General features: G+C 40.9%; 1 protein-coding gene across 1 annotated transcript; it reads left to right on the top strand.

Annotated features, from left to right (window-relative positions):
* The first annotated feature begins 671 nt into the window (after positions 1 to 671).
* Positions 672 to 26,271, top strand: LOC119731143 (folliculin-interacting protein 2-like). Its single transcript, XM_038204173.1, is given in 17 exon segments — positions 672 to 914; positions 917 to 981; positions 2,625 to 2,654; positions 9,872 to 9,995; positions 10,314 to 10,457; positions 11,526 to 11,683; positions 11,907 to 11,986; positions 12,438 to 12,512; positions 12,937 to 13,097; positions 14,281 to 14,490; positions 14,691 to 14,863; positions 16,152 to 16,269; positions 17,168 to 17,220; positions 17,347 to 19,083; positions 21,053 to 21,221; positions 22,154 to 22,357; positions 23,263 to 26,271. Coding segments are annotated over 17 exon segments (3,786 nt in total). The 5' UTR covers positions 672 to 884; the 3' UTR covers positions 23,518 to 26,271.
* The last annotated feature ends 1,054 nt before the right edge of the window (positions 26,272 to 27,325 follow it).

The following is a 27,325-nucleotide window of genomic DNA, read 5'->3' as shown; positions in this document are numbered from 1 at the left end:
TTTTCAAGACATTGTAATTATCCCCCATATACATGTAAATGCCCTTGCTATGCTCCTGTTGCCTCTTTCAGGGGTTAAACTTTCAAAGCAGCACCTCAAGCTAAGCATCTTTCCGACTCTTTCCATTTGTTCCAGAATGTTTCTGAAATAATAAGTCTTTATTCATCTTTACTACAACAATAATCGGCAGAATAGCCAGAAAAGGCCATTTTGGGGTTAATTTTCGAATTTCAAGGGGTGGGGGGTTATTTAAGAGATAAAGCGTTAGTTTTGGTGTCAAAAGTCTTGTATTGAAATGATGGCGTTAACCATTTCCCAGATTGGCGTCCGTTCAAATTTATTTCATTGGTCCTAGCTCTATGACTGGATACACCATTGCCATTCAGAAAAAAAACCCTGTCTCTCACCTCGTCCTCAGGATTTCGAGCAGTACGCGCGCACCACTACCTGCTCTCTCTCATACCATTCAGAAACGTGGTTAGAAATAAAGTAAGCACTGGGGGACGAGGTTGCCTGTCTCGTGACTAATTCAGACTGGTTCCCCACCGTTAAAAAAAATACACTGTATATTCCTATTGAGAACACTGTATACTAATCCGCAATACCGCTGTGCTTGCCTTAAACCCAGACCCACTGCTACTGTAAAACAACGGGTGTGAAAAGGGACCAAACAGACCTCAGACTCTTTGTGGCAACGTAACACACACAGTCATGTGATGATATCACTTCGACCGCATTGCAAAACACAAGAACTGTCAATAAAAAGTGACGAATGGCCACATATGTGAAAAGATGACGATCGTGACGATGGCGATTCCAAAACTTAATTCCAGATGTAATCCTTGAGTTTGAATGGTACGGAGGTACCGTAGGACCATGGTATCATGGCGTTGTACCGACGCATTTTCCCCACCGTGGCCGCGACAAGAAGGGACGGTGGTTTCGCCCGTACCGTTCCCACAAGAAAGACTACAATTTCTCGTAAGTTGCAATTTCAATTGATCAGACATTTTTACTAGACGTTCCAGAAACGAAACTGTTTGTGTTTATACTGAACGGGAAATTATCACTTTACGATTTTGTCAAAGTTCCTTATCATAATCATATTATTACTAAGTTCAATATTGTCTTTTCCCCGCTGATTATTAGGCAAGAAATATAAAAAAAAACAAATAAGGCATGTTACTATAGTATTATTATTAGGCTAGATTTAGTTTTTCCTATATTTCATGTATTGTAATTTGTAGGCCCTATTTTCGTATTTTCGCAATTTATATTTGTTATTTTTTTTGGTTGAAGACCCATACATGTACATACCACAGCAATATGCTTTATTACCATTCCTTTCAGCATAAAATTATAATCTCAAGACAAAAAGTATTGTTGGTCATTATTTCTCATGAAAATCAAGAATTTTTTAGAGAAAAACATTTCCTATTTTGTTTGAAAACATTGAACATTTTCAGAATTCCCAAAGATTTTGTAATACATCTTTTTGGTGTAGGCCTAGTTCAAATTTTTTTTGGGTCCTTTTTTTTGGTTTCTTTTTCGTTGTTTATGCTAAAGTTACATTGTTAACTGTATACATGTCTATGTAGTATAAGCCTCACATCACTTTTCAAATCATCTGGATGGGTGATAATTACCCTCGGCTTCGCCTTGGGTAATTTATTATTATCACCCATCAAGACGCCCACCGGTCTTAAACAGAGTTTTAGAATACCTCCCGCAAACACATTTATTCCTGCCTTATTCAATTGGACTGTTTACAAATGTTTTTTCTTCCACTGGCAAAGATTGGAATCGATAACAAATGGACTTGCGATTCCTGGACAGAATTGGCATGGATTCCAAAAATGTTGGAGTCTCCCAAGCCAAATGGGAAAGATTTCCATATACGAAGTTCACTAATTTTCCTCTGTATTGACTAACAAGCCCCCAGATAGCAATTTCATGTCATCAAAGTCAATTTGAGCAGTGAGAAAATACAAGCATTTTCTTAGAAAACACTTAGAATTTTTCAGTCCAATCTCATAGAGTTTGTACACAGGGTGTTGAGTGAACTTCGTATATGGAAATCTTTCCGCCAAATGACTAAAATGTGATTCAACGGATATAAAGCCTAAGAATCGTTAAATTGTCATTTGGTTTTTTTTGCCGGGGGGGGGGGGGGGATTAAAGATGAAATCCTATTTCTCAATTTTATATTATAAGGCAAAAAAAAAAAGGTCTGCTTCCGATTACATGGCATTTGAAAATGGGTCATTCCACCGCGTTTGCGGGAAGCAGTGCATGTTACATCCATATATTTGGTTATTTTATTAAAAGTATCAATTGATGCATTCTAAACAATTGCTCAACATAATATTTGTCTTAGGGTGTTTCAATACTTGAGAAAGTTTGAAATCAGTTGAAAGTACTTTTACAAAAATATGAGGAAAAATGTATTAATTCGGACGTAACATTCGGACACCGTGTCAATGTTACATCCAAATATTCTTTTTTTGCCATTTTTTACACGTACATTGTATGTAACCCAAACTGACATTGCATATTTACAACTGGACGCCTAAGCACCAAGAAAATTAAAAATTAATGATTATTTTTTTTTTTTGTATTTCCAGATCACCAGAAGTGCTAGCATCCTATAAAAGGTGAGTTTCATTTCCATTTTCCATATGTTAAAATGTAGTTAAAAACATACATGTACTGTACATAATACATGTAATCCTTTTTTTAATACTTGATAGTGATACTTCCGTTTATACATGTACATCACTTTTTTTTTCTTTCGTTTTCAAAATATCTCGATACTTTATGTGTGGGCCAGAATTGGTTATATTTTTTTTGAATTTTATATGAAATTGTCATGTCAATCAGAATTAGTGTTCGGTACTAGAATGGCTGTTTAATACTTTGTTGTGTACACAAATGTTTGTTGAAACAATTGTGCATATTTTTATGTGGTATCATGCACCGTTATATTGGTCATGTTATAATGTATGTGAGCTTTTGAAGGATTTTGTAGGATTGAGAATGAAAGAGCCCATTCAGTTGCTTAAGAATGGGATCATTGCCCCTTAAAAAGTTTGGGTTCGAAGTGAATCCTTATAAATGCGTTACATGAATTGCAATAGAGTTGCTTCAATATGGAATGCTTTCCACCAAAACTGGGTCTCAAAGCGCAAACAGTTAATACCCCAGTCCACCAGACCACGAGACCACTTTTCTGCAGCCAAGATCAGTGCAAATTGGCCTTGATCTACCCTACCAGGTACCCATTTATACTCCTGGGTGGTGAGAGGCAATTGTAGTAAAGTGTCTTGCCCAAGAACACAAGCATCAGTGCAATCTGTTTCTACCCTCACAGGTACCCATTTATGAGCCTGGGTGGAGAGAGGCAATTGTAGTAAAGTGTCATGCCCAAGAACACAAGCACCACGGTCCCTGTCAGGGTTCATGGGTCGAACACCGTAACCACTGGCCCACCGCACTGCTTGTGCAAGGTTTCATTGTAGAAAATATTCCAGTTTCCGAATCTTTAGAGAAAAATTAAGTGAAGTTATAAATGGGTCCTGCCCTTGTCATCTGAGAAGGTCGTCTTCACATCCCAAAACAATTTGGTTAAATTTGAACCAAGTGATAAGAATGAATTGCACATTAATCCCTACCATCATGACCATTACTACTCGCACAACCAAAGTTTTCAAAATACATGTACATTTTGTACACATCACTATTGTGGTTGTAATCTATGAGTATTGTATAACGTGTGCCAAATAGGCACGTGACTGTGCCAATTATAGCGCGTGTACGTAACAATGTTGATTACGCTCGTGCGACGTACAATGTAGGTGGTCAGTGGCATGTGACTTACAAGGCCAAGGCATACATGTACTGTTTAAAGTCCACATGAGATGTTGATATTATGCAATTTAGTTCAAAGGTGGTTTGCAAGAACAATCGTTAATGATCAACAAAGTATGACTTGCCTGTTTCATAATTGCAGATTTCTGGGCCATTTTCCCATTACACAGTTTAGGAAAGATAGGGGTTTGGCTAGGGGGATGCTGGGGGGAGTTTACCTTAAGTCTAAAATTAGGGTTTCTTTTCTTCATGATTTGACTTTCTGTTGAGTAGACATGAGTTTTTTAAGCAGAAGATTTGAGTTACATGTACATGGTAGACTTTATGTGTTTTGAATTAACCTTTCAAGGTTTTCAGTTGACTGTTCGAGCGGGCATTTCTAGTTTCGCGTGGACCTTTCGAGTTTCAATTTGACCTTTTGATTGTTGAGTTTTGAGTTGCCCTGTTTGAGTTCCGAGTTGACCTTTCAACTTTCATGTTGACTTTGAGTTGTGAGTTGGCTTGTCAAGTTTTGAGTTGACTGTTCAAGGTTTGAGTTGAACTTTTGAGTGTTGAGTGGCTTTTTGAGTAGCGAGTTGACTTTTTGAGTTTCGTGTTGAGGTTTGAGTTTCTCTTTTTCAGGCGTGCAACTTTTCTTCGGATCTGCTGATTTTACTTCTCATGAATGCCATTACAAATTGAAAAACACTGTACAAAGTCTTGTGTGGTTTTGAGTTTCCTCGTTTTTTTCTAAGTCCCCAGTTGCATTCCTGCTTTTGGAGTATTGGCTTGATTTTTCAAACTTCATGTTCACTTTTGGAGTGATTTTGGTGACACTCGGGGGGGGGGGGGGGGGGGGGGGGGGGGGGGGGGGGGGGGGGGGGGGGGGCATAGAACAAAAAAAAGTTCAAGACATGCAAATACATTGTTCTCAGGTACCTGACTTCACTTTCAACTTCAAGGAAAGCATGGCTATTATTCCTTTGATGATGATGCAGACATTGTATGTAGGCCACTTCTAGGAAGTGTCCTTTCTTGTCCTTGACAGAAGGTAGCCAGGGACATCATATTGATGGTTGTGTTTGTTGACCTGGCTGGCCAAAAAGATGACTAGGGGGTCAAACATACAGGTTTGCCCCTATCCCAGTGGTCAACACACAGTTTGTGGCCTTGTGGTCATTCTCTGACCATTGAGATGGTCATTAGGTATGCGGGGCACATCCATGGGCAGGCCAATGCCATACACTTAGTCAATGAAAGGTCAAGACCTTATTGTTGGATGTTTGGGTGTACTGCCTGAATACTAAATATGGGAGGGAGCTAACAGAAAAACTGAATGAATTTCGTCGGGAGATGCTGAAGACTAATTTGGCCACCACAACCGGAATCATATTTTGTTAGTTGTGCATAATAATATTATGTGCGTGTACCATTGGGAAGGATCCTGCTATGATTGGAATGTGGTCAGACTGATATCTGCACAATGTACCAGGTACATGTACATGTACATGTTGATGTGATTCAAATTAAATGTACAGTTTTGGCAAATGACATATGTTTTGGCAAAGTACATACCGGTACATACATTTTTGTAGTTTTGGCAAATTACATACGTTTTGGCACATTACAATGTACATGTACATGTACATTTTGGCAAATTACATGTACATTTTGGCAAATTACACACATTTTGACAATACATTTTGGCAAATTAATATACGTACAGTACATTTTGGCAAATGTAAATGTACATAGTACATTTTGGCAAATTACATTTTTTGGTAAATCATGACATTTTGGCAAATTACAATGTACATGTGTGTATGCAAATTATGTATTTTGGCAAGTTTTATATAAAACAAAATTTTTTGATTTTATTATTTTACATAACATTTCACTGTACAATGAACATTGTAAGCCGAGATATGTCAAGGAAAAATTGAATTTTTGGTCTTTATTGCTTGGATTTATTCCTACAAAGTTCACCTACTGTAGATTTCAGGTACGCATAAATATACTTCTTTCTACTAAGGGTAAAACATGTTGACAAACAAGAACATGTTACATGTATATGTAACTAGCAGTGCCTTCAAAATACAAATGGGTATCAATTATCAACTTAAACATGTACGCGTGTTTGTGTGCTTGTCGAATACAGCCTTTTAATTTTCAAAAGAATTAAAAGTATTTAGAAAATGTTTTCACTTGCACTAAACCTTGGCCCAATCTGATGCAAAATTTCAGTTTTGCTGTCAGAGATTTGCAATAAGGCACTGACACTATGTCTTTTTTATTGTTAAAAGAATCAGTTTAAGTATTATAGAGGTGTGGCTTAATTTCGTACAGAAAAGCTCAGTCGTGGAGCCCTGCAGTGCCAACTGAACAAGGATGCCAGATCACATGCCCGTGAATGGACTGATAAGACCGCACTACACGGTGTAGTTGTCATCACGTGAATTGGTGAACGGAATTTTATCATTGTGTGGTCAAGTCACAAGACTTCATTGATAGTGCCTGCGTGTGGGTGTGCATTGTACACGTTGGGTGTGCGTGTACATATAGGCATTGACCTTTTTTGGATTGTTGGAAAGTTCATTCATAGTGCAGTCGAGACGTGCTCTATTGTAATTATACTCCTCCGTTGTATCAGGCCTTCTGATTTGGAAATCACAGGTGTGTGGAAAAAAGCACACCTGGATTTTTAAGGTGTGTGATTTTTCTAGGCCTGTGATTTTCTAGGCGAGTGACTTTTCTAGGTGTGTGATTCTATGGTCCAAGCTGGGATATTATTTCATAATATTCATCTTGGTTTTATACAATAAAGCCATTTTCTCTTCACTGACGTACTTTATTTTTCACAAATTATGCTGTAAATGTACGTATGCCGAGGTGTGCGGTACTGAGGGATTCAGGCGTGCGATTGTTCACGCTTCTCGGGAAGCATTTAGGCATGTGATGGCGTGGGGCCAGGGGTGTGATCGCACGCCTCAATTTACAGAAGGACTGTCGTACATGTATGATGTGCACATTGCGTGTGCACACCAAGGGTTATATAAAAAGGGTATTCGCCTTTTTCAGTGAATCGAATGAGTACTTGTTTAATCCAAATACATCAATCCCTTATACAACATTTGCATTTGTTGTAATTTCAGAAATGGATGGATTTTTGGGTTTAGTATTTTATAGTAAATATTGTTACACTGACTTGTTTGAAATTTTGTGTTCGTATCGATGTTGCAAAAACCTAGAAAAACAATCATGTTCCTGTAGTCTGGTTCCCTGACCCACTTAAGATGAAAGGGAGCAACTCATAGACGTCGGGCAATTGTAAGGTCAGGGAACTTTTTCTTTGGAACACATTTGTACTTGTTTCCACTCCTCTGAAATGTGTGAAAACTAAGTATTTGACATCTCTTTTTTGGTTAATTTTAATTGAAAAGTGCACTACCTGTACCTTAATTTAGTTTAAACATTAAAAAAAAATGTCCTTGTTTTCGGACAAAATTCTGGCAAGTTTTGGTGCTGTGTAACATTACAAATGTAGGTTACATGTATACATACATGTGTACATGTATGTGTACACAAAAGTAGCCGTAGCATGAAAACCAAAAAAGCACCAAAAGTACCCTTGAAAATAGCAAAAGGAAAATTGAAAAATAAGGTTAAATGGGTCACAAATGTGCATTTTCAAGGATTGCATTTTAAATAAAAGTTATGTTGCATGCCCCTTTAATCAATATAGATTATTTTCTCCTTTAAAATATTGCCCTTTTCTTTCTATTTTTGGTAAATTGTTTCAGTCTGCTATATTGAGATTCTGTAGTAATGAGTGATGATTTATTTTGAGGAGAATTTTGTAAATTAAGTACAGGTAAAGGCAATCATCAGGTCAAAATAAGAAGGAAGTGGTCCAAACTTGAACATCAAGACACTGTCCATGTACTTTCTAAAGTCTCTTAGTTTAAAACACACATGTTTTCTTTAGTCTGAAAATGCTACAATTTTGCCATTCAACAACCGTTTCAATGCGACTTTTTTCCCCCATGATCTCAATTGTCGTCACTGTGACACCTGAGTTCTGGACTCTGTTTGTGTTGTCATCGCCCGACCTTGAAGTTGAATGACACTGAAGTCAAAGTAGGGATTTCCACGTCTTGACAAACTGCGGTTACTTCGGGCCAATTGTAGACTTCCAGCGCAAGTTTGGAAGGGGGGGGGGGGTAGTGCTGCGTCATGCCGCGCAACAATCGTGTCTCGTGTTTGTGAGTCATTGTGGGGACGCGATAGCCTGGCTCCGTTATACAAAATCTTGATGTCGGTTTAAGAGTTTCAAGTTGCGTCACCGTTTCTTTCATTTTTGTTTAATGAGAAATATTTTGTTGTTCTTTCAAAATATTTGTGTCATTTTGGTTTTAATTTTTAAGGACTAAATGCACATGTTTGTATTTGCTATGATTAATCATCAATATTGCTTGTGTGGGTTTAGTTTGAGAAAAAAAAATACTGTGAAGAAAATTGTCTGACATTGCAAAAAAGGAAACAGAAGATTTGATCTGCAAGGCCAAGTGATGTTAAAAATACATTGTACAATCTTACTTTGAAAGTTTGTTATTAAACAAAGAAGTTCTCAAAGTTGGACAAGTAAAATATTACTTAGAAAAAGAAAATTTCCAAAAACGTGATACACGGATGCGACGATGTTCACGAAACTGAACTCAAACAATCGGAGGGAGATTTACGATTTGCCTTCAAGTAAATGGGACGCTTTCAAGAGTTTAGTTGGAAAGTTGTCAAGAGTTGGTGTTTTGGGCTTTCAGTCCGCCGCAAATCGTAATGTCGTGGACGGACGGACACCGGAATCTATGGCCCGGACTTGTTGTAGGTAGGTGTAGGGTTTTAACGCACATGTATGTGAGTAGGGTTTGGTTGGAAAACCGCAACTGCAGCTTATTTTCAGAAAATTGTGTTGTTAATACGGGGAAAAAAACGCTCGCTTGAGGAAAAACTTTCCTGCTTACTCAAAGTCTGTCCTGTTAGTTTGTACATTATAGCAGTGGTGACGTTTGTATGGGAGTAGATTTTTCTGTTGTGCGACTACTTTGAGGAATGTAGACCTCCAAAGTTAGCACATTAACCGGGGCGATATTCGCGCGTGCACACTACCCCGTGCGATTGCTGTGCGCTTGCTCCACAACTGCACTGTAAAACGCATGCGTAGTAGACAAGCGCACAGGTAACCCTTGCAGTGGGCTCCGTTCACGAACAAGAGAGGGAGCCTTTTGACCACATTTCCGAGCCCCATGGATGGGGCACGGTGCATGCACGTTCTGGTCCGCACTTGCATAGCATGAAGTACACATGACTAATGTTATTCTGAATGTGCTCAAAGCCATAGCGTCTCTGCGTGAACGCCAGGCTTTGTCGGTAATGCGTTTGAATGTCTCTCCCAGTGGTCTCCCCCAACTCTCCCTTTCTTAACGTTGAGGGGGTACATGTACATGCACTCAAAGCCCAATGTCTACTATGCATGCGTATTTACCCTGTGCGTTAATCCTCGCATGCGTGCTTGGTAAACGGTAAAACTGCCGGCTGATACCAAGTGGTGAAAGAACCAGTGAGAATTTGGCTCTCAATCATGAATATGCATGAGATATAGTATCCATCTGTTTATAGTCCGTTTGTCCCCAAACTGGAGGGTTGGACTCCACGATGATCATGTCCTCTTGGTTGGATAGCTTTCCACCACCACGCTTGGTTCAATGCCAGACTGGCATTGATCTGCAGGAACCTTAGGTCATTGTTGATGTTGTCGCTCCACCTCGTCTCTGGATGGCCACGTGGGTAGTTGCCAGCGATCTGGTAGTCGAGGATCTTCCTCGGCCAGCTGTCCTCGTTCATACGCTGGAGGTGACCAAACCAGCGAAGGCGTCCCCGACGAATCACCTCGTCAACAGCGGACAGACTAAGTTACAGACTACAGTAACACTGTATATTTCTCCTTTTGGTTTTTCTAATGTATCTGCAGTTGGCAAGCTCCCGAGTTTGACCAGGAGCAGATCCGGCTCATTGTATTCATCAAATGTGATCAGAAGGAACGCAAACTCCTCTTCGACTCCAAAGCCATCAAGAAAAATGAAGAAAAGGCGGAGGTAAGGAACATAACCCGTTTTTGCGTATTGAATATTTTTAAAGATACACAGCTCTCACGAACTGCATTCCAAGAGGTATCACTTTCATTTCATTGTAAATAGTTCATTTCTTTTTTCATGATGTGTGGTTTTTTGTTGAATTTGAAATTCCCCTTTACTCAGCCCTCACCTGCTAAGGGAAATCCGTGCAAGTTTGGCCGACGTTTTGGCGTCAACGAAATGCATTCCAAGAAGTATCACTTTCATTTCATTGTAAATAGTTCTTTTCTTTTTCATGATGTGTGGTTTTTTGTTGAATTTGAAATTCCGCTTTTTTAGCCCTCGCCTGCTAAGGGAAATCCGTGCAAGTTTGGCCGACGTTTTGGCGTCAACGCCTCAGGAAAGAATAGCCCCATGGAAACTAGGCAGTCGGAGAACACCGGTTCTCCGAACCCCACTGGCGACCCAGCCAACAAATACACAGTGAGTATAACCCAGTGTTTCAGTTGAGGTGATTGTGATTTGATCACAAGTCGTCACAAGACATCACCAGTCATCACAAGTCATCACCATTCAATCACAAGTCATCACAAGTCTATCACAAGTCTATCACAAGTCAATCACAAGTCTATCATAAGTCTATCACAAGTCAATCACAAGTCTTTCACAAGTCTATCACAAGTCAATCACAAGTCTATCACAAGTCATCACAAGTCTATCACAAGTCTATCACAAGTCTATCACAAGTCTATCACAAGTCAATCACAAGTTATCACTAGTTTATCACAAGTCTATCACAAGTCATCACAAGTCTATCACAAGTCAATCACAAGTCATCACAAGTTATCACAAGTCTATCACAAGTCAATCACAAGTTTATCACAAGTCATCACAAGTCTATCACAAGTCAATCACAGTCAATCACAAGTCAATCACAAGTCTATCACAAGTCAATCACAAGTCAATCACAAGTCATCACAAGTCTAACACAAGTCAATCACAAGTTTATCACAAGTCAACACAATTTATCAAAAGTCATCACAAGTCTAGCCTAAGTTATCACAAGTCATCACAAGTCCATCACATGTCAATCACAGGTCTATCACAAGACATCACAAGTCATCACAAGTCATCTCAAGTCATCTTAAGTCATCACAAGTCATCACAAGTCAATACAAGTCATTCACAAGTCAAGAATAGGTCAATCAAAGTCAGTTAAAAGTCAATCACAAGTCATCACAAGTTCATCACAATTTATCACAAGTCATCACAAGTCATCACAAGTCCATCACAAGTCATCACGAAAGTGACGGAATCCAGATCAGACCGGAAAATTTTGCCAACGTTTTTTTTCTCTGTCATCTCAAAATGTACAGTTTCTACAGAGCTGAAACTTCAACAAGATAGTTGTGTTGTGCCCGCCTTAAGATTTTGAGCAACTTTGTTGCTTCAAATGAAACATATGCATGAAAATCAAAAAAATCCTGTGTGCCTTTAGTATCATTTTTAGTTAATTTATTAATTATTAGTTGTTTCTGTTGACATTTTTAGTGTCTGCGCCCCAGCTCGGACATCATTCTTCTGGGAGAAATGATGTACGGCTCGGTTGCCATGGCCTACCGGGGGTCGACGATCAAAGTTCACACCATCAAGTCTCCGCTGAAGCTCATGCTGTCGCAAGTGTTCGTCCTACGACCCAAAGAAAACCTGTAAGAATCGGAAGAATTGTCATTAATGAGGCGCTTTGAATTTTCCTTCTATAGTGGAAGAAAATGCAAAAAAAATTAAAAGAAATTTTAAAAAAATGACGAGGTTGTTTTTTTCCCCCAGATGCATTGAAATTGTAATCTGCTAAAAATTGGCAAGTATCTTATTTTCGTTGTACATTTTCATAAATTAGAGGCTTCTTTTTTGTTTGTTTGTTTGTTGCAGTGATCAAGATAGTATTAGCCTGGCTCCTGTGGAGCTGATGGTCCCACAGCGTACAGACTGCCCTGCCAGGGAATCCATTGGTGAGTTAACGATCCACCCAGTCACGCCTACTTACACCCAGTGACACTTAGCTGAATACCATAAAGCAACCCTATTGTACCTAGTTATGCCCAGTTTACACCCAGTGACACCCAGTTCTTCTTCCCACATAACATACATGTAAAGCAGCCCATTTACCTAGTTCAGTTGCTTTCAAGTGAATGATCCACCCAGTGACACCTAGTTAGGCCCATTGACACTGCTAAATACCTTCAAGCAACCCTATTGTACCCAGTTCAACCTTAACAAATTCTAAAACGAAATGCAATCAGCTCTGTGGCAATTATTCTATAAGTGGCTTTCAGATGACTGATCCACCCAGTGACGCCTAGTTTACACCCATTGACTCTCTGCTAAATACATGTACCTTGAAGTTACCCTATTGTACCCGGTAGATCACAATTCATTTCATTTTCTCCCTCATGTCTGCAGCCCACAGTTTACCAGTAGCGGTTCCACCATCCTCCCCGTACAACAGCATTGATGAGGACAGCGGCGTCGTCTCTGGTAGGTTATCATTCCAAAACAGTTTCAGAAATCCCGAAACTGAAAAGAACAACTGCAAAGAGTGTCTATACATATAAAATAAATAAAAATCATAAATAATAAATAAATATAGAACATAAAGAAAATAACCATCTATTTTAAAAGATAAATACCATATACATATAGATAATGCTAGATGTATAGATTGAAAATTGAACAAAAACAATAAATTGACTGGAGTGGGATTTGAACCTGCGACCTCCGGATTACCGTTCCGGTGCTCTTACCAAATGAGATATCCAGCCCTGTGTTGGCAGTTCTCCAATTAGTCAAGATATATGGTTAACAGGAAAATTGCTATTAAATTACAATTACCCTGTGCACAAGGCACAATCTGATAATGGTTTTTATCCATATTTAACCTTTCAACTTTGACCCCGATTAGGATCCAGCAGCAGTTTCCTGACCCCGTTCCCGTCGCCGGGCAGCAGCGTGTCCAGCAACCAATCAAACAGCTTCCACCGACGCTGGATGCGCAACCAAGTCACCAGCATGGAGCACGGCGTCCGGCGAAAGTCGTCGCTTGAGACGCTGATGGTCGATGAGGTATGCATGCAGTTTTTTTCCCCCGCATTTCAAGATACAGAACAATCCAGGCACGCTGTCAATTCCATCACGAAGGCCCCCTTTAATGGCCAAAGTTGTGTGCTAGCTAGCTATTCAGATAATCCGTCACGGAGTGCTGAAAAACATGCAAAACGAAATCAGGCCAACTTTACTCCCTCTTTAGCCAGCAAAATTGTCCAAAATTTTCATCGGGCTCAGAAAAGGTCCTCAGTATTTCATCGACCCAGTTTGAAGACTCAGTTCAATTTTTTAAAGGAGACTTTTCTTCAATATTTTGCACATGAGAGGGAAGTCAAGTGATTTCAAAAAGAGGCTAAACACTAGACTGGTACATGTCCAACCATGGTCCAACTGTTTGAAAAGACCGACCTCTTCATTCAGTGTCATTAGTCTGGTGGCTGACTGTGGAGAAATGTGTAGAAATAAAGACTAGTACCAGACATGCTAGATTATTCTTTTGGCACAGTTGATTGATGCAGTACTGAAGCGGTGCTGGACTGGTTGTTTCAGGTTTTCAATACCTTAAGTTTTGGGACTCTAAATCAATATTAGGTTTTGCCCTTCACCAACGTAAAAACACTGTATACTCAGTGTGTTACCTCCCGAGTTTAAGTTGAAAAAAATCACTCGGGTGGGACTCGCACCCACGACCTCCTGCTTTCTAGAGCAGACGTCTTACCACTCAACCACAGAGCTTATTGGATCGGTTGGCTGGTTCGAATCCGATGTACATATAAGCGGGTACCGCATTTAACTATTCATAAGATGGAATTTTGCGTCGGGGTGATGTAAATCAATATTAGGTTTTGCCCTTAACCGACGTGTAAACACTGTATTCTCGGTGTGTTACCTCCCGAGTGAAAGTTGGAAAAAATATCTTACACAGTATTGAGAGTCCCAAATGTTCGGACTACTTTGTACCATAACGTGCACAATTGTGCTCCATTGAAGCGGGCCTCTTCAGCATACAGTGATCATGGATGTGTCTATAGATCCAGCTGTGAAATTAGATGCAAAACACTTTTGAATTGTGAATTATTAATAAAAAGAGAGATAAAACAAAATGAGGAAAAATTGCTGCAACCTTCCCCCCCTCCCCCCGCATCAAATGAGGTCCAGCATTACCAGGCTTTCCTTGTCTTGTTCTTTCTTGTTCTCGTAGCCCATGAACAGAAGACGCCACCCTAAGATAGGCCTAGGCGTGGTCATCTCACTGCCAGAGGAGGAGGACCAAGGACGCAGTCGACACTTCCAGACGTTCTTCTTCTCGCACTTCATGCTCTTTGAGGGCCACTTCCGCCGTCTGTCGCTGGCCGTGGAGAAGGCACTGACCTACCAGAGGAGGACGGTTGTCATACCCATCATTATGGACGTAAGAGAAAAAGAAGAAAAAAAAAAAACTAGAGATTTCTTCATCAGAGTTTGATTTGACAAAACACTGCACCGCATTTATTCAACACTTTCATACCTTCTTGATGAGTTTAGGCTGCCGCACAATACCACGGCTGTTACACTATCAATGGTAACACTTCTTACTAATTTGTATTTTATTGTTCCCTTTCCTTTCGTTAGGCCCTCGACGAGTTCCGTTCGGCCGTCTATTCCTTATACTGCGCCCCCAGGATCCAGCGGCCCATCTGGCTCAACATGATGACCTATCAGATGCAGCGCGGCCACCTGTGCGAGCACCTGATGCATGAGCTGGTGGTTGAGCTGGAGTCCCACAACAGCAAGCAGACAAACTTGTAAGGCTAACCTCGGTGTTTTCTGAGTGAAACCTCTGTGTTCAACCCTCAGTACAGCCTCTGTGTTATCTGAGTGTTAGCTCAGTGTAGCTTCGTAAAACGTCGTCATAACCTCGGTGTAACCACAGTAAAGACGTAGAGTAACCTCGGTGTTATCTCGGTGAAATCTCAGTGTAATCTTAATTCAACCCTCATTACAGCCTCTGTGTTATCTGAGTTATCCGAGTAAGGAGGCAGCATATCCTCAGTGTAGTTTCAGTGAAACCTCAGTTTATCCTCGGTAAAGCCTCAGTATAATTTTAGTGTAATCTCAGTGTAGCCTCAGATTGCGAGCACCTGATGCATGAGCTAATGGTGGAGCTGGAGTCCCACAACAACAACCAGACAAACTTGAAAGGCTAACCTCGGTTTTATCTCAGTTAAACCTCGGTATTATCTCAGGGAGACCTCTATGTAATCTCACTTCAACCCTCATTACAGCCTCTGTGTTATCCGAGTGTTAACTCAGTGTAACTTCAGTGAAACGTCGGTGTAATCTCAAGTGCAACCTCAGATATAACCTCAGCAAAGACGCAGAGTAACCTCAGTGTAATATCAGTATAGCCTCAGTTCATCCTCAGCAAAACCTCGGCATAATTTTAGTGTAATCTCAGTGTAGCCTTAGACTAACCTCAGTATGATTTGGTGAATCTCAGTGTAACCTCAGTTTCGCATTCGTGAATCTTCAGCTTAATCTTAAGGAGTAACCTCATTTAACCTCACTGGAAAGCTGTTTTCTCAAAGTAACCTCGGCATAATCTCAGTGAAGCTTCAATTCAGTCTTACATGTAGTGTAACCTCAGTTTAACCTCAGGGATGTCTTAGTGGTATTGATTGTATTTTTAATGTTACTTCATAACCGTTGTCAAAACTCAGTATAACCTCAGTGTAATCTCACCCTAACCTTTGTGAAGTCCGAGTATTATTTAGTTTTATCTCACTATATAATTAGTATTTCCTCATTGTTTAATACTTCCGTTTAACCCTAGTGGAACATCATTATGACCTCAGTGTAGTCTGTGTAATCTCAGTTCAACCTCAGTGAAGCTTCAGTGTAATTTTGAGTGTAACCTCAGTTTAACCTCAGTGAAGGTTCGGTATTACCATAGTGTAATTTCAGTTTAACCTCGGTGTTACCCAGTCCACCATAAACTGGTAAGGAACTGCTCAATTAATCTTCTGAATCAAAGCGATCTTTTGGGCAGTTTGTGGAACACAATTTTACACTGTTCCTATTTTTTCCCCGCAGTTTCTTCAGTCGTTTGTTGACAGCCGTACTGATGTACCATCTGGCCTGGGTACCGACGGTAGTACCAGCCGAAGCAACGCCTAGCCGGGCCTATCTGGATAAACACTCCTCTACCTTGGTAAAACATCAAACCCATTTATTTTTTCAAAACAAATTGATGCATTTTCACCATAAGAGAGCCACAGTTTTACCTTTAAAGAGAGGGTCCCCGTACTTTTTAAGATAAATTTTAAATTTGAATTGATCATTTGTTAGCATTTTCAAAGGTTATGAACTTGTCAATAAGACATTGAATAATCAATCAATCAACAACTTTTGAATTAGGAGTGATCTGACTCAAGTCGAACTTAATTCCATATCTCCGACACACACTGCCATCACAACATCATCATCAGCGTTTAGAGTCCATCTGTCCCACTTTGTGGGGTTGGACATTCATTTCCTTAATGGCTGCTCTCCAAGCTTTCCTGTCTGTGGGGTCCATGTGAGCGATACCAGATGTTTTGGCATCTTCTACAGTTTCCCTCCAGGTTTTTCTGGGTCTCCCACGGGGCCTTCTTCCGGTGACTCGAAAATTTAAAGCTCTCTGGAGCCAGTGTGTTGCCTCTCTCCTAGCCACATGTCCATACCATCTAAGCCTGTTAATCCTCATAACCTCTGCTACCCCCATCAGGCCCACTGACTGAAGGAGGACTTCATTCCTCGTTCTTTCATGTAGTGATGTCCTGCACATCCAAGCCCTGAATTCCATTAGCAGTGTCTTGCTCAAAATGACACAAGTGCCATGTTAATACGCGTACCACTTCAGTGTACGTGTGTTTGTACACGTGCTTTGATCTGATTTGGGCCAAGTCTAAATTCAACTTGAGTGAGAAACATGCATAATCATTGCCTCTAAAACAAAATTTTTCGTTGAAGGATGACGTATTCTTTTTTTTTAAAAAGCAGTCGGGGGGAAAAAAAAGTGAAAATCTGAAAAATAATGAGGATAGTCCTTTTTGTTGCTTCCCTTGCAGCTGGATATGCTCGCAAAGTCGCATCCCTACAACCCACTCTGGGCCCAACTCGGGTAAGTTTTGGGTTTTTTTAGTTGAAAAGAATGACATTATCATTCTATTGAAGAGTATCCAATCCTTGTACCTTGTCAGGTGCTGTGCGTTTTTACAAAATTACAAATCCAATTTTTGCTACGCAGGGACATGTTTGGTGCGATTGGCTACCCTGTCAAGGTGGCCAAGACCATCGTGGTCGGCCGCCGTGCTGACGTGGTCTGCCGCCTCCTCTACATCCTCAGCTATTTCATCCGCTGCAGCGAGGTTCACGAGATCCCCGAGCACCGCGAGAAGATCTACATGGAGTACGAGGACACGTGGGAGCTTGAAAAGATTGACCCCATTCGGGAGAAGACGGAGGAAGGGGTTGATGATGCCGTTCCCAGAACGGAGGGAGTGCTGTGCTCAGACTCTGCGGATAGTGGCCTGGAGAGTTCATTTGACTCTGGAGGGAGAACAGACAGTCAGGCTTTTCCAAGAACAGAGGCGGGAACTGAAAAGTTTAAGCAAACAGCAAACGCTGATGAAAATTCACCTACAGATGACCTCAAATTGGTTAGGACAATTGAAGAGTCTACCTCTGAGAGGGGGGAACAGGATGCGAAGGCAGATTCCAACGGGAACGCAGTGAGCGCGGAACGGTGCGACAGCCCCTCAGAAGCTTTGTCTGATAGACCGTGGAGTGGAACTGACCCCGGGTCAAAGGTCGTAGGCCTAGGAGTGTCTGGACATGAAGCCACTAGGAGTCTGTCTACCGGCAACTTGGCAGATACGCTGCCCATTGAACCGGTCGGAAGGATAAACAGATCGGCCTCGGGGGGACTTTACCCCGATCTGCAGAAGATCCTGTCCGGGACTGCCGACGAAACTGACATCGGTATTTGCATCTCCAAGTCACCCCAGACGGAGGTGAGAAAACCGCTGCCGGCGGTGTTACTTAACAACATGGACGTCATCGTGCCTAAACAGGAGAGCGTTGTCGCGGTTGGGATTGTCGCTCCAACTGAAAACCAACGGACTACCGGAGTTGCCTCCATAAAGCTGAAGACTTTTGACGAGGCTTCTCTAGACTCGAAACGAGAGCGCGTGGTGGCTGTCGGCCGGAGTGTGCAGATAGAGAATCAAGCTGGACTTATCTCGGAGCACACTTGTCCGAATCCTGCTGGCAAAACAAACCCTGAAGGACTGGCAAAGCATAAGAGTAGGCCAGGCCACGAAAGATCATCTCCAACCAAAAGTCCAGAACTACTTCCCGAAGACGACACCGCTGGTCAACTCTCCTTCTCTGAATCTCAGGAATCAACAACCACCAAGATGCAGGCCCCAACCAGCTTGAACTTGTACCCCACAATTGACCTAGGTAGCGTGAGCATTGACGCCACGCCTGTGCCTTCAACGGACAACACGGACACGGAAAGCTTAGACGGGACTCCGCCAGTGCCGCGCCGGAACAAGCGCTTCCCGCTCACAAGTCCGCTAGCCCGCGCTTACCAGGAATCCGTAATGGCCAAAGAACTGAAGATTGAAAAATCTTCAGATGACTCAAGCGCTAACGAACTCGATGCAAAAACGCCCACCAATGAGGATTTCTCGGGCACCAGATGGCCGCAAACAGCGTCCGCCGAGAACCAACTTTATTCCAAAGACAATTCGGAAAGTGACAGCACACGCCCGGCCGTTGCGCACCGTCCAACGCCCCCGCTAAGGCTGCAGATAGGTGAAGCACTCTGCGATGGAGGCATGGACAGTACAGGGCAGCAAACGACCCCGGTATGGTCGCCGACCCGCAAGTACCACCGATGCTTCTCTTATGGCTCTACCACATCATCAGGTTACAGTGACATGACGCTGACGGATCATGAAGAACTCCCAATAGCCTTGTAAGTTACAAAAAACAGAGTTCTTAAAGCTATAGTCCATCATTTGCAGCCATCCCAAAAGTAAGTGGCGTAATTATTGTTGAAAAACAAACTTGGTTGAAAGATAGTAAGGGAACTAAACTCCCTGTGAAATTATTCCTTCTGGGAAGCTGTCATTTTGAAGTAATCATCGACAGAAGGCATTTCCAACGGTGATTCTTAAGAAGCACCGTAGGAAAATTTAAATTAGTAGTTCGTTTTGTTATTCAGCGCAGCGCGCACAAGTATTGGAACGACGCACACGCGCGCGCGGTTGTTATAATTCGTCGGATCAGTGCGCTACGTCGCGTAAAGCTGCAATTCAAAACAATTCAAAACATGATTCAGTAACTTTTGATTTGAAATTGAGATCTTAGAATGCTGTTTTTCTCGGAATGTACAGCTGAAGCTTAGCTGAAACTTCATCAGGTTAGTTGTTCAGTATCCTTCATTAGATTTTGAACCCTTTTGTTGCTTCAAACGAACAAAATGCACAAATTACAAATGATGGACTATAGCTTTAAACAAAACAGTGTTTAACCTTAACAGAACTCAACGCACCAAACCCCAACGGCATAGTTTGTTGGAATCTGTCAGGATGGGTACAGTACCCCTAAACTGACAGTCTCTTACATTGGGTTGGCACACCTCCAGAATCAAAGTCAGAAATATGTGTGTGCAGTTTCCCATATGGTGTTGGAATTTGCCAGGATGGGTGTGGTCGTTAATAATGCTAGAGAGTTAGGGTTAGTCAAGTGTTTAATTTCCTTTTTTTTGTGACCTGTGTTTTCTTTAATTTAGTTTTGTCCGGATTACTCACAAAAAACATCACTTTAAAATGAGATCTCATCTACATTAACCCTAACCCCCTAGGCTCTTGCACTAGAAAGTATACCAAACCTAACAAATTTCAACAGCTGCATACAGGTCTGTAAGCACTGGTACCAAAACTGCCAAACTCCAACAGGCCTTGTACGGGGAACAGTACTAAACCTGCCAAACTCCAACTGTTGGAGTATGATTGACTTGGTATGGATGGGCCTATGCATTGTCGAGTGATTGGATAGGGATGGTACCAAACCTAACAAAATAAAGCAATATGTACATGCACATTTGACCACAAGCTGTGCTGAGGACCGTGGGTGAGCATACCCACGAAGAAATGCCAGTGAACTCCAACGTGTTCACAAATCTCATGCCCTTCTGCCCCGAACCTCACAAAATTCAACAGGGTCTCCCTGGGCCTTTGGTACCCAGTCAATCAAAGTCCAACACCAACTGGCCAGTGTTCGGTACCAACCCTGCCAAAATCAAGCAAAACCCGCTGTTGGAGCTTGATGGGCTCAGGGTTGTTAGGGTTAAGATGTGAAATACTTTCGAATTTTTGCAGAAAACAATTCAGTTCACACAGGATAGACTGGCTGCAGCCCCCTTTCAGAATCGATAATGTTGGGAACCAGTCTACCCTGAGGACAAATCTGCTTGTGTACAAAACCGAACTATATAGGGTGACCCCCCAAAAAATTGCAATCCTAAAACATTTGCCTTTTAAAAAAAAATGGGATCGGTGGATTTTTATGTTTTTGGGTATCAGATTATAAAAGCTGAGAGCGTTTTCCTTCAAATACTGAAAACAAATAATGAAAATTGCCTTTTGGGTTGCCGAGAAAATGCCAGTTATGAACAAGTAGTTATTTGTTTGTCCTAACAGTAGTAATTTAAAAGGCATTTAGGATTGCATTCGGGGGGGGGGGGGGGGGGTTTCAACCTGTCATAAAAGCCTTTTTTTCAGAGGGTTCAAGATGCCCACATTTGAAAAAGATTTTTTTTTCCAAATATATTAGTCGTAGGTCCAATACTTTAGAAGAACACAAAATCAAACTTGATGAAGAGCATGGATCATATATTAAAAAAAAAAAATTGGTTATGTTTTTTTATTTTTCTACTCCAGTTCGGAGCCAGTCACCCCGGATACAGACCCCGGCGAAAGCTATGTGGACAACTTTGGCCGGTCTTTGCTAGGTGGCTACTCCCAGACCTACGTGCCTGACATGGCTCTTCACGGGGTACCTGAGCTGGATCGGAAAAAGGTGCTAGCCAACTTGGACCAAGCTTCACAGGTAATGAAAGCAAAATTGTAGTAATAATACCTAGAGTAATGATGACTTAAATACTTAAAGTAATGATGCCCTGTAACAGACTATCTGAACAATAGCTTTTGCCATAGAAGGGGGCCTTCGTGATAGAAATGATAGCGTGCCCGAATTGTTATATACCATATTGAATGTTGTGAGCACACACAAATTGGTGTCTGTGTTCTTAGGCAAGACACTGTACTGCAATTGCCACTCCTCCTCAAGGAATATAAATAAGCATCTGTGAAGGGTAGAGACCGGGTCCCAATTTTTTGGCTCTGCTAACCGTTAGCGAAAAATCCCTGCTTACTATAGCAGAACAATTCTGTACTTATGGTAAGCGTATTTCACAGGTTAGTGAATTTTGGTTTCTGCGTATGTATACATCCTGCAACTAAGGATTCTGTGCTTACAGGGTTAGCACAGAATTTGTCTGCTATTGTGGTAAGCACAAACTGGTGACCATCAGCGCGGAATTCTGTGGTTAACAGAGCCCTGAAATTGGGCCTAAAATGTCATGTGCCGATCCTGAGATGCAGAGATTTAATCTCATGGCCTTGGGAAGAGGGGTAATAATTATAAATCGCTTGAAGAAATTGGTTATTAAAGCACCAAATACCCTTGCGTTGTGTAATGCATGTTGTGTAATGCACGTTAAAGAACCCAGTAACACTTATCGCTAAGAGAAGGGGTTTGCCCTGGTGTTTCTGGCAGTGGCTGCAATATGCGCCGCAGCACCTTGTATACCCTTTATAAAGGTGCTACATATTGTATATTGGTCTCATGTATGTCATAAACTTCATTTACCTGTCTTTAAAGATAGACATAAATACCAGCACCTTGAGTAGCTAATTGTTGGTAGATACGTGCCCTATATAAGACTCCGGTATTATTATTATTATCTTCATCTCTTGCAGCACTCAGTTTTAGACGGGGAAATAGCTGAAGCTGTCTGCATTGTTGCAGACACCGATACTTGGACCGTAGAGCTTCTCTCTAGCAAGAGGACCAGCCAGTCTCCCGACAGACCCCTAAGTGCGGAGATTTCCGCTGCCAATTGCGTCGGTGACTTGCTGGAGTCCGTGCAGAACATGTGCAATCTCAGAATGCCTTCAGATTTTGTAAGTTAACAGCTTGTGTGCTGCCTGAGCCACTGACTGACCGACAGACTTTTGACGAAATGACTGACTAACTGACCGAGTTATTGAGTGACTGAGTCACTTGGTGAGTGAGTCACTGACTGAACCATTTACTGAGCCACTGACAGACTGACTGAGCCACTGACAGACTGACTAAACGACTGACTTGCTGACTGAGTTATTGAGTGACTGAGTAACTTACTGAGTTAGTCACTGACTGAATCAGTGACCGAGTCACTGACTGGCAGACTCCCAGAGCCACTGACACACTATGACTAAATGACTGACTTGCTGACTGAGTTATTAAGTGACTGAGTAACTTAGTGAGTGAGTCACTGACTGAAGCATTGACCAAGTCACTGACTGGCAGACTCCCGGAGCCACTGACAGACTATGGATAAACGACTGACTTGCTGACTGAGTTATTAAGTGACTGAGTCACTTACTGAGTGAGTCACTGACTGAACCGTTGACTGAGTCACTGACTGGCAGACTGACTGAGCCACTGACACACTATGACTAAATGACTGACTCGTTGACTGAGTTATTGAGTGACTGAGTAACTTACTGAGTGAGTCACTGACTGAAGCATTGACTGAGTCACTGACTGGCAGACTGACTGACCGAGTCTGTCTGTCTTTCTATTCTGTCTGTTGACAGATGCTTTGGTTGATTCTGGAGGTTTTTCATCCTTCAAACGGCACCAAACACTGACGGAATTTTGGAAATATGACCAATGCACCGCATGTGCTTTTTACCTTTCATATTTTCTTCTGCACATGCACGCATAAATTTGAATTTATTAGTGGACTGGTCTAGTAAAAAAATATGTATTATTCATATCTTATGAGTTATTCATAATGCGCCTTTTCTCCGCCCCCTTGCAGTGCCTTATGCACCTGGAGGACCAACTCCAAGAAGTGTACTTCAAGAGCACGGCGCTAGCGTCGTACCTGGACCAGAACCCTCGGACACGGCCCAAAGAACTCGCGTGTGTCCTGGGCTTGGATTCGTCGGATCTGCCGCTCCTACTGAGCGTGGTCAGTGTCCACTCTCCCAACGTCATCAGGAGCGCGGCGCGTGAGTCGTACGAGATGAGACAGGAGAGCGGGAAAGGCAAACTGAGCGATAGCAGTCTCTGAGGGAGTTGGAGGCCGGAATCAGACTTGTGTCACTGCAATGCATTGTGGGATTGACTTTTTCGCCTTGTCTCTGAGGGAGTGGAGGCCGGAACCAGACTTGTGTCACTGCAATGCATTGTGGGATGGACCCTTTCGTCAGTCTCTGAGGGAGTGGAGGCCGGAACCAGACTTGTGTCACTGCAATGCAATGCATTGTGGGATTGACCTTTTTGGCAGTCTCTGAGGGACTTGGAGGCCGGAACCAGACTTCCGAAACGGTGCTGCAATGCATTGTGGGATCGACCTTTTCATCAGGCCGTTATTTGCTTTAAAATGTTCTCGAGTTTGACCAGACGCTAAATGGACAAAAAAAAAACTGCCCTATGTTTTGTTGTTTCGAAAAAGATTTGAACATAAATTTGACACTGCTAATGCAATGCATTGTTAGAATGATGTCCGAGTTGGAAAGAAGCTACCTTTCCAAGCTGTTACTGGACAAATTTTTATTACAAACTCTTCAAAAAGTTGTAGTGGGTCTGTACTTACACCGGAACCAGACTCACTAATGTTGCATATTGGGATTGTGGTCTGTCCGTTTGCCTTTTGCATTTGCTTTGAACTTTCAAAGAAAGAAAGTACGAAGAATAAAAGACTGTTAACAAAAGCCTGGTGTTGGTCTGGATTTAGACCGGAACCGGACTCATGTAGTGCCGTTGCAGTGCATCGTGGGATTGACATTGGGCCGTTGGTTGGTACACAAGTAATAATTGTTCATGAGTGCAATGGTAAGAATAATTTCATGAGGTGACAGATGAAGTGTTCCCTTTCACGAGGCAAACATTCCATCTGCCCCCGATCAAAATTATTCTGTCCATTGCACGAATCTGAAACATTCATTATTGTTTGATACTCCCTCAATAAATTCCTCGTTATCTGATTGGTCAGAGCCACCAATGGTGTCATGTGATCAACAACCCACCAATCAGATGACGGGGATTTATTCAAACGCTGTATAAAATATCTCATGTTGGGTTGTATTCTTGAACAAAAGAAACGTGTCAAGTTAGCTTACTGGACAGTCAAATTTTTTTAAATATATTTCTTGTCTGGACTAAACATCCTTTAACTTAACATTGGAGGAAAAAGAATTACTGAATCTTACAGTGTGTACTCCCTTTTTTCTCTTTGAACACCCGTGAAGTTTTATTGTAAGTAGGAACATTTACGTGACGAAAATCTTCCACCGTAGTTAGAGAATCGAGATGAAATAATCAGAACTTACACAGTTTGTTCGTTTCATTTTATTCGCCAAGTGAATTGAGTCATTGAACCGAAAAGGAATCAGTTAAGAAGCGGATGTCACTAGTTTGTCACGGTGAAATGTTTTCCGAAATTATGGCAAGATAGTAGAAATATTTTGTATGGAAAAGTTTGATGTAAATACACGAATGTTATGCTGCAAAATCAAGATGATGCAAAAAATTCTGGTGTATATTTGTAAACAAAATTTATTTATGTGTACATGTATGTTCTAGCTGGACCTGTATGAAGAGGTCTTTAAATCAATTACTGATTTCCCTGCAAAATGCAGGCTTTTTTTTCACCGGACGATGTTTTATTTAGAATGTAATAGAACAAAAATCTGGGGTTTCTTGTAACTGAAGTAATTTTTTGTTTTTTAGCTTTTGTTCATTTTAATTTTGGGGGGGGTTCTTGTTAAATTGTAAATAATTTTGAAGACAGCTGGCTGCCGATTCAAGTAATTTGTAAAAAGACGAGAAATCTTATAATTTTGAATTTTTTTTAAATTAAAGGAAAAGAAGTTGCGTTTGATATTTAAACAAAACAGCAACAGAAAATCTAATGCGCACAGTGTGAAAAATATAAACTTGGACATAATTTGATTTCTTGAAAAATGATTATTTTCAAGGCCTAAATATTTTGTGCTTATTTATACTTCTGCATGAGAGGTTGATATTGTTTTTGATTTTGTGTGTGATTAACAAATGATAAAATCACTCAAACAAAAATGAAAATAAGAACATTTTTTTGTTGGAGTTACTATACAGGGTGAGTGAAAAAAAAAAAACAGAAGCCGAAATGGCAGGACCAATTTTCGAATGAAGTTTTACCTGTAGCACTTTCAAAATCTAGGATATGAAAGCCCAATTAAAGAGCTTTCTTGTAGTACAATAGTCATTCAAATCACTCATGTACTTTTCAAGTTACGGAATTTTGAACACAAATGCCGTTTTAAAGTTCTGTCCACCGATCACAAAAAAAGTAAAGGTTCTTTCAGCAAAACGAAGCCATTCTCATAGGGATGCATTTTCGTGTTGTTGAAAAGAACACTTACCGTTTTGGGATCCGTGGACAGAACTTTAAAACGGTGTTTGTGCTCAAAATTCTGTAACTTGAAAAGTACACGAGTGATTTAAACGATTCTTGTGCTAACAGAAAGCTCATTGATTGGGCTTTCATATCTCAGATTTTGAAAGTGCTACAGGCAAAACTTCATTCAAAAATTTGTCCTGCCAATTGGGTTTCGTTTTTTTAATACTCTTCCTGTGTTACTCTTGCAATCTTCTGACAATTTTGTCTTCAATTTTTTCCTTTTTTTTTTAGGATTGAGTAATTGGGGGAAAACCGGGTTTTTTTTCTGTGTAAGATTTGTAATACGTAATTTATCAGATTCAAAATAATGACATGTGTATCAGGTTGCCTGCAATCATGATTTGAGAAAAAAAAATCAGAATAAAAGAAATCTGTATTGCACTTTTGTTTTTGGTGATTTGTTTTGGTACCTGATTTTAATTGTCAAGTAATTGTTAAGTAGAACAGGGGTGAAAAATTCACCATAGACTGATTAATTGTTTCGTTTGGAGAAGTCAATTTTTCTCGGAATTTCATAAAAAAAAGTCGGGCTAAATTTGATTTTTCTCCAAACAATCAAAGGGCCCTTGCATTTTTTTAAATTTTGGGGAAACAAAATCAATTGCTTCAAACTTGCTGGAAAGATGCCTAAGGGACCATAGAACACATTCCAATTCGATTTCTAGAAAGTTTGGCTTTTGAAAATGAAATTTCAAAGAAAGAATGGGGTCAAATCAGTCCAAAATGTTGACGTTTTTAAGAAAAAAAAATGATGATTTTGGCCGAAATCTTCAATTGTTTGTATGTTTGAATATTGATTGATGCTCCTCTTACCTCCAAAGGAATTTCTGCATTGTTTGGAGAAAAGCCATTTTTTCCGCCAAATTTCTCGATAAGATAAGACTGACCCCTTGCAATTTCTTAAATTTTGTCCCAAAAATGAAATTGCTTCAAACTTGCAGGAAAGATGCCTAAGGGACCCTAGAAACACATTTCAGTTCGATATCTGAAAAGGTGGGCTGAACATTTTTACGAAAAATGTAAGGGGTTAGCCTTACATTTCTTTGGAGGTAAGAGGAGCATCAATCAACATTCAAACACCCAATATTGTGAAGATTTGGGCAAAAACCATCAATTTTTTGAGGAAAAAAATCTTCTTTTCTGACTGATTTCACCTCAAATTTTCGTCGAAATTGCATTTGGAAAAGCACGTGTGTCCAGAAATCGAATTGGAATGTGTTCTATTGTCCTTTAGGAATCTTTCCAGCAAGTTTGAAGCAATTTCAATTTTTGGCCAAAATTGGAAAAAATGCAAGGGGTTAGCCTTACTTTTTGCATAAAATTTGGCCAAAAGATGACTTTCCTCAAAACTATGCAGAAATTCCTTTAAAGGTAAGAGGAGCATCAATCAACAATCAAACGCCCAATACTGAGAAGATTTGGGAAAAAAACATCA

The sequence above is a fragment of the Patiria miniata genome, unplaced genomic scaffold, assembly GCF_015706575.1.
Source record: "Patiria miniata isolate m_02_andy unplaced genomic scaffold, ASM1570657v1 HiC_scaffold_23, whole genome shotgun sequence".
NCBI lineage: Eukaryota > Metazoa > Echinodermata > Asteroidea > Valvatida > Asterinidae > Patiria > Patiria miniata.
This window is presented reverse-complemented; position numbering and strand designations above follow the sequence as displayed.